The sequence below is a fragment of the Aspergillus homomorphus genome (assembly GCF_003184865.1).
Source record: "Aspergillus homomorphus CBS 101889 unplaced genomic scaffold BO97scaffold_37, whole genome shotgun sequence".
NCBI classification, from domain to species: domain Eukaryota; kingdom Fungi; phylum Ascomycota; class Eurotiomycetes; order Eurotiales; family Aspergillaceae; genus Aspergillus; species Aspergillus homomorphus.
In genome coordinates, this window is record NW_020291923.1 from 88,688 (window position 1) to 104,287 (window position 15,600).

Genomic DNA, 15,600 nt, shown 5'->3' on the forward strand with positions numbered 1-15,600 from the left:
CCCGGAGCTACAGCAACGATAGCGTGTAAATAATCCATGATGGATTGTTCAAGTACCATTGCAGTCGGGAGCTCGGAATGCATGCCATACTGCTCTCTCGGGGGCCAGGAACCCTCTGTGGCTTTCGACCAGTCCGCTTGTCTTTATTGCTTGCACGTCGATGTCTGGCAACTACTACTACTAAGGCCCACGACCCTCTCCGCATACTCTTCTGCGGGTCCGATGAGTTCAGTATTGCGTCCTTGAAGGCGCTCAATGCGGAACATGTCTCTAGACCAGATCGGATCGCCTCCATTGATGTCGTCTGTAGACCCGGTAAAAGGGTCGGGCGAGGGTTGAAGACTATACGGGAAGGTCCTAATCACACGCGAGAAATACATCCAAGAGATTCATAACTGACATATGCGCGTCAGTCCCCATCAAAGCCGCCGCCACAGCCTTATCGCTCCCTATCCACGAGATCGACACCTTTCGCGACTGGACGGTAATTGATGGCTGTTGACACCACCAATTATTTCTGCTAATGCTGTTAGCCTCCCGTCCTGCCCGAAGGACCGATCAATCTTATCGTCGCCGTCTCGTTTGGCTTATTCGTACCTGCGCGAATCATCAATGGCGCCAAATACGGGGGTCTTAACGTGCACCCCTCTTTACTCCCCGAGTACACATCTACCATGACTTCGTAGGCAGAGATTTCAGCCTTGCTAATTAGGACATCTAGCTTCCGCGGTCCCGCTCCGCTACATCATACACTATTGCATGATAGAACCAAAACTGGCGTCACACTGCAAACGCTAGACCTGAAGCACTTTGACCACGGTACTATTCTAGCACAGACTCCAGCTCCTGGATTCGACATACCGAACCCAGCTTCGTGCTCAGTTCAAGAGCTGCTTGATCTCGTTGCACCGAAGGGGGCGGACATTCTCGTTAAAGGCATCCAACAAGGACTGTTCGTTCCTCCTCTAAAGGATGCAGGCTGGCGCTCTTCAGTGAGAGATGGTCCATTAATTCATGCTGCAAAGATCGTCCCAGAAGACCGACATATCAACTGGACGATGTGGACGTTGCATGAGATTCAGAGAAGACATCAAGTGCTTGGCCCACTCTGGGGCATTTCGGTGGTCGCCAATGGCAAATCTAGTGAAGAACCCGTTTTTCAACATAGGCGCGTCATATTCACCGAAGTTGAAGAAGTGCCGTTACTGAAAGGGTGTAGTAAATTCTCGGTTGTACCAGGCTTGCCGTTCGTAGACGGCACCCATCCCATTGAACTGGATAAAGGAAAGGGCGTTTACGTGTTTACTCGAGACCAAAAGTTGGTCAGGATCCACCAAATGAAAGTTGAAGGTGAACTAAATGCAGACGCTCTTCGAGCCGCTCGCAAGGCTCGGATGATCGGTGACCGGACGTTATATTCGGGTGACATGGGCTATACACCTTTCTACAAACCGCTCCTATGAAGACAAGGCAATGGAATCCGGATGCTTTAAAACCATTATTGACCCGATTATATCTGTCAAACACTCTCAATCTCAATCGACTCCAGCGCCCGAGCACTGACAACCGAAGATGATCTTCCACGGCCAACTTTCTACCTAATGGCAAAACCGGCATCTGTAGAATTAGTCCTGAGGGCTTGGCATCGGCTCGATCACTCACCAATTTGAATCGCTTGTCCGGTCATAGACGTATTCTGTGCGAGCATGACATATGCATTGGCAGTGTCGTCCAGGTCAACCTAGCGGCGGCTTGATAAGTAGCAGCAGCGAGGTCTCGGACTGTGAAAACTATACTATCTTCTTCAAAACAGCTCTGTCTTTGTACATCTCGATTGCCTGGGGAGGAAAGCGCATGCCCTGCGGGATACCTCAGTTCTCTGCTTAGCCATTCCAAGTCTTGGGTCTACTTACCCATTCAGTGAGGAGAAGACCGGGCAATACTGCATTGACACGGACTTTGCTGCCTTGGGTCTGTGCAAGGCATTTCATAAGATGCAAGCCTGATGCCAGATTTAGCAATGTGAAGGGAGTTCAAACATTCTACAACTTACCGGCCGCCTTGGTGACAGCATATGGCAAACTGCCTCCCGTCACTGCGGCACCCTACATAAGCGCATCAATGCCGGACCTTGCAATGTCTAATCAACGACCTACCGCAGTGGACGATGTCATGATAAAAGCACCACCCTCGGGGTTGGTATTGAAAGTAGGGAGTGCCGCCTTAAACAAATACAAGTTGCTTTTGACGTTCGTGGTCCAGCACTAGGTTGTTTTGTTAGCATGTACACTGGTTTGGGCACCATGTGATCCAGATCCACATACCCTGTCCCAGTCGTCATCATCCATAGCGTCCAAATCACTGAACACCGTCACCTTGGTCCAGCCCTTCGTCGGATGTCAGCCATTGTCAATCGCATCTGGCGGGAAAGGTAGGGCGCCCCTCACAGCGTTGGAGACCACAATGTCCAATCCACCGAGTTTCTCGATGGTATTCTTGACGGCATCAATACAATCGTCCTTGCGGCTGGCATCCTGAACTCCTCCGAATCAGCGAGGGACAAAAGAGTCGCAAGCTGGGGACTTGCAGGTGACCTCGGACTTGATTGAGGCGTGTTGAAGCGGGGTTTGTCCAACAGTAGTACTGTACCTAGGACCTAGTACCGACTAACCATTAGTTGCTTAAATTAGAGTACTCCCTCTTGCCGTAGAGCCTTGGTCCGCACCACTCACAGCCAGTGCTACGTACTTTGAAACCACCGATACTAGTGGAATAGGGTTTCAGCTATCTAGGATCCGCTGGCCGATCTTTAAGTCGATAGCGCATGTTACGTTGCCCGATGCTGGCCGTGTCGGCTCGGCCGCACTTGCAACCAATTCCTCGGCCAGTCCATTCGGGACACTACAAGCTTAACAGCTAATGACTACACGCAGGCAATCACCGGTATTGCGGACCACTGCCAATCCTGCCATTGACCGATACAAAGATTGTTAAATGCGATCGAGGAGTGAGAACACGGCATGATATAAAATGAAAGATCGAAGACCTAGCTATACTTCGCAAACCCTTGTCAATTGCCTCTCAATCCACCAGCGTGCCGACATACTCGGTCTCTCTCATGCCTGTCCACGCTTTCCTACCCGCTAGATCTGGCCATTGAACGAGGAAGCGATCCGCGAAAGGCAGCAGGAGTTTACCCGATAGACTGAGAGTGGTAACTCGAGCCCATGATTCTACAAAAATTGTGCGAAGTCGGAAGTCATCCGGTGAGATGGCGTTTCTGTCAGACTTAGACTTGAAGCCAAACACAGCATTCAAGGCGTGCCATAGTCGAAGAAGTCTAGCCGCCAGAACGACGCAGACTGCTGTAGCCGGTCCATTAGTGAGGATGATGTCCGGATGAGGGGACTGCATGGGTCGTGAGTGAACTGGGCCCTGATCTGGATGTATACCGCGTAGCACGAGGAGACAGGACCAGAAGGAATTGAGGGTTGAAAAGGGTGCAGTGAAGTAAGATTGGTGCACGCGACGGGCGCGCGGAACTGTGACAATAGAGTATGACCCGCTCGTCGAGACGGGTTTCTTGGCATTCGCAGAAGCTGCGTCCTGTGTTAGATATGTGGTTTCAAACTCGACTGCCTTTTTCGCGCTGAATTTGTCCCCTGAGCTCACGATGTATGTCCGATAGGTGTACTTGGTTGGATCGAGTTTCATGCGCCGGAGCATCGAGAACATCTCCGCCGTGTGTCCGCCACTGCCCAAAACCACCAAGAGATGGATAGGGCCATTCTTCGGACGCCACTTCGGAACTTGACTCTTGTGAGACTGGAGCAGCGCGTAGAGAAGGAGCTGTATAGTAGATCGAGTATTAGACATTGGCTATAATAAGGCAAGCGAGGTGCGGCATGGCACTGACTAGGGCTGCAGAGATACAGACTGCACCTGCCAGGGCCAAAGCCCAGAGCAGGCTTGTCCAGGTTAGAACGGAAGAATTCATGGGACTTGGCGATCGGGTATCGGGGTGCGACAAGGAAAGCTGGCTGGCTTTCTAGTTTGCTCTGGGATGGTGCGCGGGGATGCGAATCGAAGTGTGTTGATGTACAATAAGCCCCATGAGCTCTTCCAGAACGATCTTGCCCACAACTCAGAAGCTGAGCAAAATCTCCCTTCAGCGCCCTTTCCCGGTTTCAGAAATCAATGGCGAGAGGTGGTGTTTGGGACTCCGGTTGTCATGGTTGTTGCCAGTTTGTCGGCGGCCTCGATACTAAACAAGCACGTGGTCTGTGCCGCCCTCGGCGATTATTTTGCTGTTGTTGTCTTAACTCCTTCTCCCTTGTCCCACCCTCAAATTGTCATCATCACTCTTCCCCATCTATCTTTCACCTCTTCCCTTCTCCCCCGCCATCAATGTTTCCCTGCTTGACAGGAGATGGCTCCGTTTTTTACAAAGCGACTGAAGTGTTTCTACTGTGGGTGTCGCTCACCCCAGGCTGATCGAGAGCCCATCCGCAAATGGCGCTGCAAACATTGCGAAGCCATCAATTATTTAGACGAAGTAGGTCACCTCTACCTTTTTGGTAGAAGCAGGGCTCATTATAGCTGACCGACGGCAGAATGGAGACATTATCGATCCTCCCACAACTGAAACAAACTCCGCTGCCCACGATCCCAATTCATCAAGTCCGCGCTTCGAGTCCAACGACTTTACAGGCTCCAGTTTGTTTTGCGACAAATGCCTCCGCAACCAACATCTCTTTACCAATAACTTGGCGTCCTACTTCCCACCTTCCGACGACCCGAACTTCAGCGCATACGAACGCGAGTATCCAAAATTTCGCAAAAACCTAGAGGAGCGTTATCCGCAGGTTTGCGCCGCTTGCGAGCCTCGAGTGAAGCAGCGCATTCGTCAAACCAGTTACGAGGCTAAAGCAGACCATTTGAGACGGATGATGGATCGGAGCAAGGCCGGCAGGGTGGCAAGAAATGCACGTCGATGGAACTGGAGAAGCCTTCTTGTCTGGGCCGGCGCCATGGGTTACTGGGCTAGTGTTGCTGGTCAACTCAGCTGGGATATCTGGAGTGCATTGGCTGCTGAGGAACCCGAACCGCTGCAAGACCCTGACGAATTGTCATTCTCGACCCAGATAGTGGTCTGCGCTCGTGAGATAGCCCAGACTCGTCGGATACCGCGCTATTGCGCAATGGATCTAGCACCTTATGCTGGATTTGCTCTCATTGTCGGCATTCTCTCCCTATGGTGGAACCCGAAGCTGCGCCTGAAGGTAGAAGGAAGGGGTGGGCGCTTTGTCGGTCTCGGCGAGTACTATCAAGTACAGCTTATCGTCATGGTGGTACGGTGTGCCTTCTGGGCAGTCCTTCGGGAGCCATCCTTGAGCGGACTGGAAGCAAGCATCCCCCCAACTTTACATCTATTCATGTTCTTCTTCACCATCCTGGTACGTTTCCCTGAACGACGCAGTGTTAAACTCGCTAATGAAGGACTTCTATGTCCAGTCTGTTGCGATCTCTAGGCGCATTGTACGCTACGACACCCGTCCACTGGTCGTCTGGAACGATGACACCCCCTCAGCCACTCCGAACCGGAAGACTCAAGCTACTTCAGTACCTAACACTGGTAACGCTCGACAACCATTCGCAGCCTCTCATAACGAACTCCGGCAGCGAGCTTCTCGTTTCCCGTTGGACAAGCTTGCTTCTCCACAAGCAGCTCCCGAGGAACCGAGCATTCTCACTCCCCCTCCAGAAGTCGACGACATGGATTGGACTCCTTCGTTTGTTCAGCGCGAACTCACACCCACTATTAGTGTCCGCCAGAGAGACCGAAAATCTGTATTTGATGGTGACCTGCCGTTCTATGGCTCCTTGCCCCCTGCGCCGAGGCCACCCGCCTGGGAATTGCGCCAACCTCGACGCCCGAGACCTATTGAACAAGTCGTCGAGCGGAATCCTTTCCAGCGTACCCCTGCACAATCGCAATCGTGGCAACGCACCACTGGCGATCCAGGAGCGGCGTTTGCACCGCCCCGGTTTTTTCCTGCGAGCGATCATACCGCAACAACTGGGCTCGAGAACTTGTTCAATCGGGCTTTCACCATCAGAACTCCTGAAGATGGAGAAGAAAACGACTGGCAAGCACACCATGAGAATCCTAATGCTCGCTCTCGCCACCCGGTGAACCTTTGGGGCTACTTTGTTTACCAGTACCTTCGATTGGGTCTTCTTCTTATATCACTTGCAATCTGGACTTTATCCGAGTACGACGTACTCTCGATTCCGGGCAACTACGTTGAAATCGCATCGCTTGGCAGCGCCAGCCTTATTGCCGGATTCGCCCTCCTAGAGGCTATGAAGCATCCTATAATGCAGTGGAATGGCAAGGAAATTCTCCTCTACTTTGCGGAGCTGGGCGGTGCTATTCATCTTGGAGGCAAACTTCCGCGGGTTGCCTACGAGCGGCAAGATTTTGACAGAAACGGAAAGCTTTTTCTGGTCTTCATGACAGCCCAAGAGGCATGGAATCTGCTATCACTGTACAGCCTCGCTGCGGCGTATGAATCTGGATTCCAATCACAACAACAACCTCGCATCGCGTCTCCAGATGGCCGCGTATCTGAACATCAGTCTCCATCTGTGCTCACTCACCAGAGCCAGGTACAGTCGTTTGGCTCGCAGCCATCTGTGCCAGCCTTATCCTTCTCATCCACTATCCCTAGCTCGAGCTTTTCAGCGCAGTCGCCCGCAACACCGCACAAATTCGCGCCCTCCCCATATGACGGGGAATTTTCCAAGGACCATAGTTTCACTCTTAACAGTTTGAAAGATAACGAGTCCGATGTATCTGACGCGTTCGACCGCGACTCGGACACTGAAACCACCGTGACAACCGCCACGTCGGCCACAAACAACACAATTCGAAATATCCGCTACGGGCGGGGCGATCACTATGGCAATGATACCATGTTCTCACCTCGACGATCTGAGCTAGGCCCAGGGATTGGGGGCCTGAGTCTGGAGGACGAGCCCGCTCGCCGCATCACCCGCAGTCAGTCGAAACTCAAAGATAGGTTTGCGGCGGCGCGGGGAATACGGTAATTACAAATTACGTCTATCGACATTGGGTTGACTCCGTTCGACTCGTCATTCTACTTTGAGCGCTTGCACTTTTGGAGTTTGGTTAGCTACCTTTTTCGCTTGCTTAAGATATGTTGTACTATCCAATATGAGTCCGCGAACTCCATAGGGCGGATGGGACAAACTTGCTTGCTTTGGGTTCAATCCTAGTTTCTTTTGGACTGTGCCGGTGTTGAAATTCCGTGCATTGTACATAACAGACAAAATGTACGACTTATGATAGATGATAGGACAAGTACGATTACTCGTCGAGGTGAACCTGAAAAGGGAATCTCACTACATTGTGGCCTGATATCTATACAGCAATCTTAACTCATTCCGATATGTTCGTAACGCCAATCCCAATCCAGAAAGTACCTTGACATTTATCTTAGGGTCAACGCCTCTCTAATGCGATCGCTAATATACATTATATTTTACAGGAAATCTAGTATGCATCATTGTACCAGGTACTCAAACAACTCTAGAGATCGGCATCTAGGCCCACCCGAGTTTCTCCGTGATGAACCTCGAGAGCGCCTCGGTAGTACTGAGCTCTTCCTCAGTGCCTAGATGAGTTGAGAGGATCTGCATCCACTGATCCGGTTGAATTTCGTGAAGCTTGCGATTTTTCAGCGCCTCGTGTACGCGGGTTGCTTGCTCTGAGGCTATAGAGGTGTCCGAGGATGTGGAGATGTGGCTTTCGACGATAGCGCCATGTTTGAGACGGAGGAAAGCGCGAGTCTGGATAGTTGATGGTCAGCCAGGCTCATTTCTAAGCGGGGGCACTTAATCATCGGGGCAGAGCTGAAAGAAGGACTCACAGACGGCGGCAAAGAAGCCGGTAGGGGGGGCCGTTCCCGCGGATCCTCCCCTTCTATCGGGTCTGTCGAGAAGATGAACCGGGGCGTTTGGCTGTATTTCCACTCAAGTGACTGTGCATCATCAGTATGTAATTCCAAGGGTGCAGTGTTAAGATAATTGAGCGGACTCACCCTCATCTCTTCTATCCCCTTCCTGATCTCCGCCTCTCCAAACCCTTGCTCTTCCCCCACAGCCCCAACAACCCAATCCTCCCCAGCATACAACTCGGACTCATCCACAACATGCGCCCTCTGCGCCCGCCGCACAGCATCCGCGCACGTCCCGTACAGCCCCGCAAACTCGCCCATGACGCTCGCAATGACATCCTGGATCTCGAACGAGACCGGCGCATTCCTGAACGCAGACGACACATTCGCCACGGGAGACCGCACACTATCCACCCCTTTCGACATCATGTACTCCCTCGCCGGCGAGCGCAGGAACGAGCCCAGCCTGTCGATGTTGGGTGAATCAAGGAGACAGGTCCCGTGGTGGAGCGCGCGTTCCCTGGTGAGCTTAAAAGCCGAGCCGGAGATCTTGCGCGGCTGCGAATCCGATTCTTCCGTTCCTTCTCCGGCATTGTCTAATTTCATCACGATGTCGTGGCGGTCGTTGACGCTGGTGGTGGTTGCGCCGATGTGGTGGAGGGCCCGTACCAGCATCTCAGCGTGCTTGTTGCGGGTGAACGTCGCGCGCGGGGAGATGACGCTGTAGTTGAGATTGCCTTCATCGTGAAAGACAGCGCCTCCGCCGGAGCGGCGACGGACGTAGAGGGGCGCTGTGGGATTGGCATTGTCTTGAGGAAGTTCAGTTCGGTCGTTGTGCAGAACGCGGAGATTGGTTTCAAGCCATGGGTTCTGATTGCGGCCGATTACGACGCAGGGGCGATTGATGTATAGAAACAGAATGCTGGAGTCTGCGGGTGCATGTTGAAGAAGGAAGTGTTCAATAGAGAGGTTAACGTAGGGGTCTGTGGACAGCGATTGGTAGATCTGGTGTTTAGAGGATGGTCGGCTGGCGAGCTGCGCGAACTGGTCACCTGTGAAGGAAATATTCCGCCGTAATGCGGCGGCTGATGATCTGAATTGCCATTGAAAGTGAGCGGATGGAAAGAGTCTGAAAGGAGAGGTGCACAAAAGGAGACGCATTGAGAGAGGCCCAGGAGCTGGGAATCAATGTTAGACTTTAATTGTTGATCGATTTGGAAGACAATGATGATAATTGATGATGATAAGCAGAAATTCGATGGGGTACGTACAAGGCGGTGAGAGTGTATTATAAGAGTTACATACAGTTATAGCTGGTTTGGGCCTGGTATTGCGGATTCGACGAGTAAGAACTGACAGTAGCGAAACCCTCCACGGGCTGGATCGAGTAAGGTGGAAGCCGATCTCCGGGGGCTATACCGGATCAAGCAAAAGGACGGCAGAAAACCAAGGCGGGAAGCCCGTACGGAATTGCTTTGCCCCTCCAAAGAACGATCTCGCGATCGGCCATGAATCAGTCAGTCACAGTCATTCATTCTTCTTTCGCCTGCTCCTTCATTATTATCCACTCTCCACCCTACTCCAATTCTCTTCTCGTCCCCTCGTGTTCTTCGTCCCCTTCTGTTTCTCCCTGAAGGTTTGTCAATTCGTCTCGCCGTGATTTCCTCCTTTTCCCCCGGTTTCACCTCCGATTGATCCTCCCACTTGGCAAAAATCTCAACGCCGACATCGCATCGCATCACATCAGCCCACCATGTCGACCTGGGGTGATTACTTCCGCGTCACCACGTAGGTGTTGCTCTGCCCAGTTACCTCGTGTGTTATGAGACACGAGTTCCGAAAGTCACGGTCAAACTAACTGCCTCATCCACCCCGCAGTTACGGTGAATCACACTGCCGCTCTGTCGGCTGCATTGTCGATGGCTGCCCACCAGGAATGGAGCTCACTGAGGATGACATCCAGCCTCAGATGACTCGCAGACGCCCCGGCCAGAGTGCCTTGACGACTCCCCGGAACGAGAAGGACCGTGTTGAGATCCAGTCGGGAACAGAATTCGGTGTCACCCTGGGCACTCCCATCGGCATGATGGTGCGCAACGAGGACCAAAGACCCAAGGATTACGGCGGTAGCACAATGGACCTGTACCCCCGTCCCAGCCATGCCGACTTCACCTACCTTGAGAAGTACGGCGTCAAGGCTAGCAGTGGTGGTGGCCGCAGCAGTGCTCGCGAGACGATCGGTGGGTGCAGCAGCCCTTTCGAGATTGAGGTGGTAGATTTACTAACAACCCCCTAGGCCGTGTCGCTGCTGGCGCCATTGCCGAGAAATACCTTCGCCTATCGCACGGCGTCGAGATCGTCGCCTTCGTCTCCTCCGTCGGCAACGAACACCTGTTCCCCCCAACCCCCGAGCACCCCAGCCCCTCCACCCAACCCGAGTTTCTGAACTTGATCAAGACCATTGACCGCAAGACCGTCGACTCATTCGTGCCTACTCGGTGTCCGAACGCCGAGGCTGCCGCCCGCATGACCAAGGTGATCGAGCAGTTCCGCGACAACCACGACAGCATCGGCGGCACCGTCACCTGTGTGATCCGCAACGTGCCCGTCGGCCTGGGCGAGCCCTGCTTCGACAAGCTCGAGGCTAAGATCGCCCACGCCATGCTCAGCATTCCCGCCACCAAGGGCTTCGAGATCGGCTCTGGGTTCGGCGGCTGTGAAGTTCCCGGCTCGATCCACAACGACCCCTTCGTCGTCTCCGACGTGGCCTCCCAGCTCGGCCCCAACACTTCGACCAAGCAGCGTCTCACCACCAAGACCAACAACTCCGGCGGCATCCAGGGCGGCATCTCCAACGGCGCCGACATCTACTTCCGCGTTGCCTTCAAGCCCCCTGCCACCATCGGCCAGGCCCAAACCACTGCCACCTACGCCTTCGAGGAGGGTGTCCTCGAGGCCAAGGGCCGTCACGACCCCTGCGTCACCCCGCGCGCCGTCCCCATCGTCGAGGCCATGTCCGCCCTGGTCATCATGGACGCCCTCATGGCTCAGTATGCCCGCGAAGGCGCCAAGAGCCTTCTGCCCCCTCTGCCCAACACTATCCCCACTCGCCCTACCCTGAGCGGTTCCAACTAAGGAGCGTTTGCTTCCCTTTCTCTCTCCGCATCTTTAAGGAATTTAATCCGACTATTTCATTTTCCCCTCCCCAAATTTTACCGAGCAAAAAGGAGGGGCTTGAAAAAAGTTGTTTTCTGCATTGATCTGATGTGGTTCCAACACTACATTGTTTCCTATATAATGCTCTTGTTGTTTATTTCGAGACACCATTCATGAAAGTTAGAGTGCAGCGATATCATGCCATGTTAGTTTTGATGAAATCTGCCCTTCCCTTTTGTTTCTTCTCTCTGGTAGATCGCCTTCACCTTGTCAAATTATACCGCTGACACCACGTGTATTTCTTCCTCTAGAGGTGGATTTGTTGTCCCAATTGCGCACTGCTACCCCTCCCGGTGCAGTAAAATATCTATTTTCAACGATGTTCATCATCTTCAATTCTGGAAAAATTGGAGTATTCACATTTTCGTTCCACTCATGGCTCATGAAATAGAGTAAAATCGTCAAATCGCGGAAACCACCCCCGTGCCAGCTTGGTATCTGTGATCCACCACATAGTCCGTGCGTACATACATACATACCGCTCTTTAAAGAGAAATAGCCATCGTATATCCAGCTCAAGTCAAGATAGAAACCAGTAACAGAAAATGGAAGGACGGAGGGACCCTGGAGAGCAGATCATCGCAGGTGGGGAATTTCTGATCAGCACAAGAGGGAGACCAGGCGAGGGAGGACAGGCGGGAAAATAAGCCCGCTTGATTCAACTCGAACATCCTCCAGCTTTCCCTTCTGTGACTTGTACATCCACAGCCTGGACCTAAATTCCACTCGCTCTCCGAGGAAACCCACCGCTCACGGACCTCTCCGAGAGCCCATCCAACTCCCCCGCCGTAGCGTTCACGACCCGCAACTTCTCCTTCGGCACCGTGAAGGTCACCTGAACTCGTCGGCCCTCCGCTGCACCCTCGACATCCCAATCCTCGTCGCCATCATCCTCTTCACCATCACCTACAACAAGTCGACGGCCATTGGAGTATAATCCGACAAGCTCGTCACCGATACCGGAGTCATCACGCCAGGGGGGTTGGGTTACCGAGCCCTTATTCCCGGCTCCCCAGTCCCTGGCCCCTTGCTTGCGACGGAAGAGCTCGGCAGAAGCGCTAACAGAGCGACGCGGGGTCCGTGTATTCCTGTATCCGGAGGCGAAGGAGGATGCGTGGGAAGGGCGGCTGCTACCGTTGCCCACGACTGTGCTTCGTCTATCCAGATTAATGTCAATTCCGGAGGCAATTGAGGTGAAAGCATTGGCGGGTTCAATGTAATTTGCTGTGGGTGGTCGGCGCCGGGTGAGGGAGAGGACGCGGCGGACGTTACTGCCGATCCATTCAGAGGTTCTAGGCTTGATTGCAGCGGGGAATGCGGTGGGTTTGCTGCCAGGCATCGGGAAAAGCTCGAGCGCTTGAGTAAGGGGAGAGACGGACTCTTCAAGTCCTTGGGGTGGCTGATGTGGGAGGAGATGTTCGCCTTCGGATTGGCGTTGGGAGATGGAAGTCTGTGCGGTTGAGTAGGAATCGGAGGTGTAGCTGTGCTCGACAAATGAAAGCGCCATACTGTTCGGCCGGCTGCGAGGGCCATCTCTGCTGCTGTTGTCACTGCTGGCGCCGCTGCTGCTGTGGGTAGATTCTGCTCCGGTGGGCTTCAGAATTAATTGGCGGCCGCTAACCGGCTGGCTAGAGGTGGAGATATATGGGAGATGGAGAGCGCGGGCTTGGAAGATGGACCTTGCAGACGTGGTGGATGAATCGGACAGATTGGATGAAGTCCGCTCGTCTTTTTCGGAAGAGGCAGTGCCCCCTTCTTGCTCGAGGCCGACTCCGGCAATGATTTCGAGAGGTACGAGAGGGACAGCAGAGTAGCCGATGTTGGCACCCAGGGGTGGCAGAAATGCTGGCCTTCTCGGATGGTCATATGTTTCCTGCGTGATGATCGTTCCGGCGTTCTTTGCCTCGTCTTCTTCGCGCTCATCAATTGGATGGATCTCGCATGTGGCGTCGCCTCTGCGAAACTCGCTGTACTGGGTTGGGGGCCGGTACATTCTCGCATTTAGACCAGACGGATTAGTTTTAGTGGGACTTGATGATTCTCCGAGCAGACCAGCGCTTTCTGCGAGTGTTTCTCCTCCTCCCTTGTCGTGCCAGATAGACGATTGCCCAGATCCACGTTTACTTTTCCAGTCCGTATTCTCTTCCATCTCTCCGGAACACGGCCTGCGCATGCTGCTCGCCATAAATGGCTCCTCACCTCCCCAAAAGTGAGCTCTTTCTGCTCCCAGTGCCAGGTTGCGCAGTTCTTGATCCCGAGAACGGCGCTTGTAGCGCCTGCGGCTGTAGAAGAAAAGGAACACCGCAAGGCCTATCACCACAGGAATTCCCAAGCCGAGACCGACGCCGAGTCCAGTCTTCTTGCGTGAATCTGAGGAGCCAGATGCAGATGTGCTGGCTACTCGCGAGTAAGGATTTTCGTAGGAGGATGCCCATTCTCCCGCAGTGACATTGTACAGGTAAATCTGCGAGGTATCTGTGGAACCAGTGAGGGAGCGTTTGGAAGAAGGCTGCGGAATGCTATGTCCCCCTGCGATCATCATCACTCCGCCAGGGAGCATTGTGGCACCATGTCCATATATCCCCGCCGCCGCTGTGTTTCCAGGTCCCTTCGTCGATGGGATCTTCCAGGTCCATTCCTCATAATCTGCCCCAATCTCTAGGATCGCTAGCTGCGGTTGCGCCGCCACGCTCGTGTTCCCCACCCAGCCTCCGTAGACTATGACTTTGCTACCGTCCGGAGACAACACTGCTGTATGCCCAGATCTCGGTTCGACGAAATTGAATTCTCGGACGGCGAGTTCTGTTTTAAAAGTGGTGGGTGCAGTCATCACATTAACAAAGCTCCAGCTATGTTGCGGAAGAGAAAACACCGCAAGCTGCGACATATTGATGAAGGCATCCCGGGTTTGACCTCCGATAAAGAGAAAGTCTTGCTGCTTGCGCGACTCGCCATTGGATAAGTACGCAGAGGTCGCCTGCAAAGGTGTGATCGTAAATCCGGCCTCCGCAATGGGAGGAGCTCGATTGCCTGTCGTGGAGGCGTCGTAGAACACGGAGTCGCCGGAGATATGAGGATCGAGCACAAGCATGGTCTGAGAATAATTGGCAGCGGCCATCCAGGCCTGATTTTTGGTCTTCGTGAACGGGCACATGCCACCAAATGTGTACACAGAACTGTCGGATGTATTGGTGGACGCGTATGCGAAACCCGCCGAGAGGAAGTTAGGTCCATCATCAACGGCGCTGGACTGGATGCTGGAGATATCCACTGTCAGCTGCTCCCACGTGCCATTGCCGATGGAGTCGTTCGTCTTCGGTGTAAACTGCCACAGTGCGCCTTGGTCCAAGGTTGCCCGGCAATCGCCCGCGACTACCTTGAGAACCCCAGATGTGTCAAGGACGGGAATATAGGCCGAAGCATTCCCATGGTCATGGAAAGGTAATGGGCTGGTCAGAGTCGAGTAACGCGGATCCGCAGTATTAACGACTCCCGACACGTTCAGTGACAGGAGCTCCGTGGTGGCATTCTGACTAGACCCCGTAGAGTGCAACAGGTATGCAAAAGAACCATTATGGTCGAGGCTGTAGAGAAGCTGTGACGGCGTATATGGGATCAGCGCAGAAGCCGAACCGGCGCAAAGTACAACTAGGGCAAGTAGAAGCGTCAACACCACATGGGCGCCGACAGGTCTGCGCATTCCGTGTCTTTGTGGGCAACATTCATCCATGTGTCTGTGGGAGAGATCTTGAGGTGAGGTCGAAAGCAATGCTGATCTGAGACAGGTCGCAATGCATCTAGCGCAACGGTTAGCCCGCTAGCACGATCTGGAAGAGGCACGACTGTTGGCCAGACCAGCCGACATGGGCGAGGATCGTCAAATCCGACCGATCTGGTTGAAATCACCGAGCTTTCAGGGATCCGAGCGAACACTTCAGAACAGGAGAAAGAGAAGTGTGCTGATGAGAAGGAATGCAGAAGATGGTTTGGTGGCTAGACCTGAGGGAGAAGAATGAGACCTCATGGGCAGCAGGCAACATCGCAATCGCGGCCGATCGGGCCCGACTCCGGATGAGGGAGGGGTCTGTGGCAGGCAGGATGAAGAGATTAATGCAATCGTCATGCGTAGGTCCCTCATCGGACCCATTCCAGCCAGTATGAAGCGAAAGCCTGGAAGAATTGAGGGGCTGGGAGAACGATTGCGCCGTCAACACGGGCGGTTGCACTGGCAACCTCGCAGCTGGCTGCATGAGATTTCCCAGCATAGATCCTGGCCAATTCCTGGGTCAAGTGAGGCGAGTGGGTGAGTTGATCCAGACTGACCCGAGGGAGGGGCAAGGCGGGAAAATTACCTTTTAGCTTCTTCTTCCTTTTTTTTTTTAAGTTGGGCACGTCTTATCTG

The 15,600-nt window shown here is 53.4% G+C and overlaps 7 protein-coding genes across 7 annotated transcripts; 3 read left to right on the top strand and 4 right to left on the bottom strand.

The window, feature by feature from the left end:
* The first annotated feature begins 63 nt into the window (after positions 1-63).
* BO97DRAFT_479939 (methionyl-tRNA formyltransferase) lies at positions 64-1,618 on the top strand. Its single transcript, XM_025700719.1, has 4 exons — positions 64-354; positions 414-484; positions 534-661; positions 722-1,618. Exons 1-4 carry the CDS (start codon positions 78-80, stop codon positions 1,461-1,463), a joined length of 1,218 nt encoding a protein of 405 aa, XP_025548647.1. The 5' UTR covers positions 64-77; the 3' UTR covers positions 1,464-1,618.
* Positions 1,529-2,877, bottom strand: BO97DRAFT_165233 (SDR family NAD(P)-dependent oxidoreductase). The gene is made up of 9 exons (XM_025690254.1): positions 2,672-2,877; positions 2,448-2,534; positions 2,325-2,387; positions 2,157-2,264; positions 2,054-2,105; positions 1,914-2,002; positions 1,797-1,859; positions 1,663-1,741; positions 1,529-1,617 (listed from the first exon to the last, which is right to left on the bottom strand). Exons 1-9 carry the CDS (start codon positions 2,672-2,674, stop codon positions 1,595-1,597), a joined length of 567 nt encoding a protein of 188 aa, XP_025548648.1. The 5' UTR covers positions 2,675-2,877; the 3' UTR covers positions 1,529-1,594.
* A 168-nt stretch (positions 2,878-3,045) lies between these two features.
* On the bottom strand, positions 3,046-4,203 carry BO97DRAFT_396142 (glycosyltransferase family protein). The gene is made up of 2 exons (XM_025694072.1): positions 3,917-4,203; positions 3,046-3,849 (listed from the first exon to the last, which is right to left on the bottom strand). The coding sequence occupies exons 1-2, from the start codon at positions 3,995-3,997 to the stop codon at positions 3,082-3,084; spliced, it is 849 nt and encodes a 282-aa protein (XP_025548649.1). The 5' UTR covers positions 3,998-4,203; the 3' UTR covers positions 3,046-3,081.
* A 164-nt stretch (positions 4,204-4,367) lies between these two features.
* Positions 4,368-7,285, top strand: BO97DRAFT_374562 (uncharacterized protein). Its single transcript, XM_025692941.1, has 3 exons — positions 4,368-4,555; positions 4,614-5,456; positions 5,515-7,285. Exons 1-3 carry the CDS (start codon positions 4,430-4,432, stop codon positions 7,111-7,113), a joined length of 2,568 nt encoding a protein of 855 aa, XP_025548650.1. The 5' UTR covers positions 4,368-4,429; the 3' UTR covers positions 7,114-7,285.
* Positions 7,286-7,549: 264 nt separating this feature from the next.
* On the bottom strand, positions 7,550-9,190 carry BO97DRAFT_445398 (putative lipoate--protein ligase). The gene is made up of 3 exons (XM_025698547.1): positions 8,127-9,190; positions 7,956-8,066; positions 7,550-7,875 (listed from the first exon to the last, which is right to left on the bottom strand). Exons 1-3 carry the CDS (start codon positions 9,141-9,143, stop codon positions 7,630-7,632), a joined length of 1,374 nt encoding a protein of 457 aa, XP_025548651.1. The 5' UTR covers positions 9,144-9,190; the 3' UTR covers positions 7,550-7,629.
* Positions 9,191-9,508: 318 nt separating this feature from the next.
* Positions 9,509-11,540, top strand: BO97DRAFT_374566 (bifunctional chorismate synthase/riboflavin reductase [NAD(P)H] ARO2). The gene is made up of 3 exons (XM_025692942.1): positions 9,509-9,770; positions 9,861-10,222; positions 10,279-11,540. Exons 1-3 carry the CDS (start codon positions 9,736-9,738, stop codon positions 11,115-11,117), a joined length of 1,236 nt encoding a protein of 411 aa, XP_025548652.1. The 5' UTR covers positions 9,509-9,735; the 3' UTR covers positions 11,118-11,540.
* On the bottom strand, positions 11,512-14,928 carry BO97DRAFT_436797 (uncharacterized protein; the record flags this gene model as incomplete). The annotated part of the gene is made up of 4 exons (XM_025697811.1): positions 11,512-11,536; positions 11,678-11,681; positions 11,946-12,092; positions 12,153-14,928. 4 exons carry the CDS (start codon positions 14,926-14,928, stop codon positions 11,512-11,514), a joined length of 2,952 nt encoding a protein of 983 aa, XP_025548653.1.
* Positions 14,929-15,600: the final 672 nt, after the last annotated feature.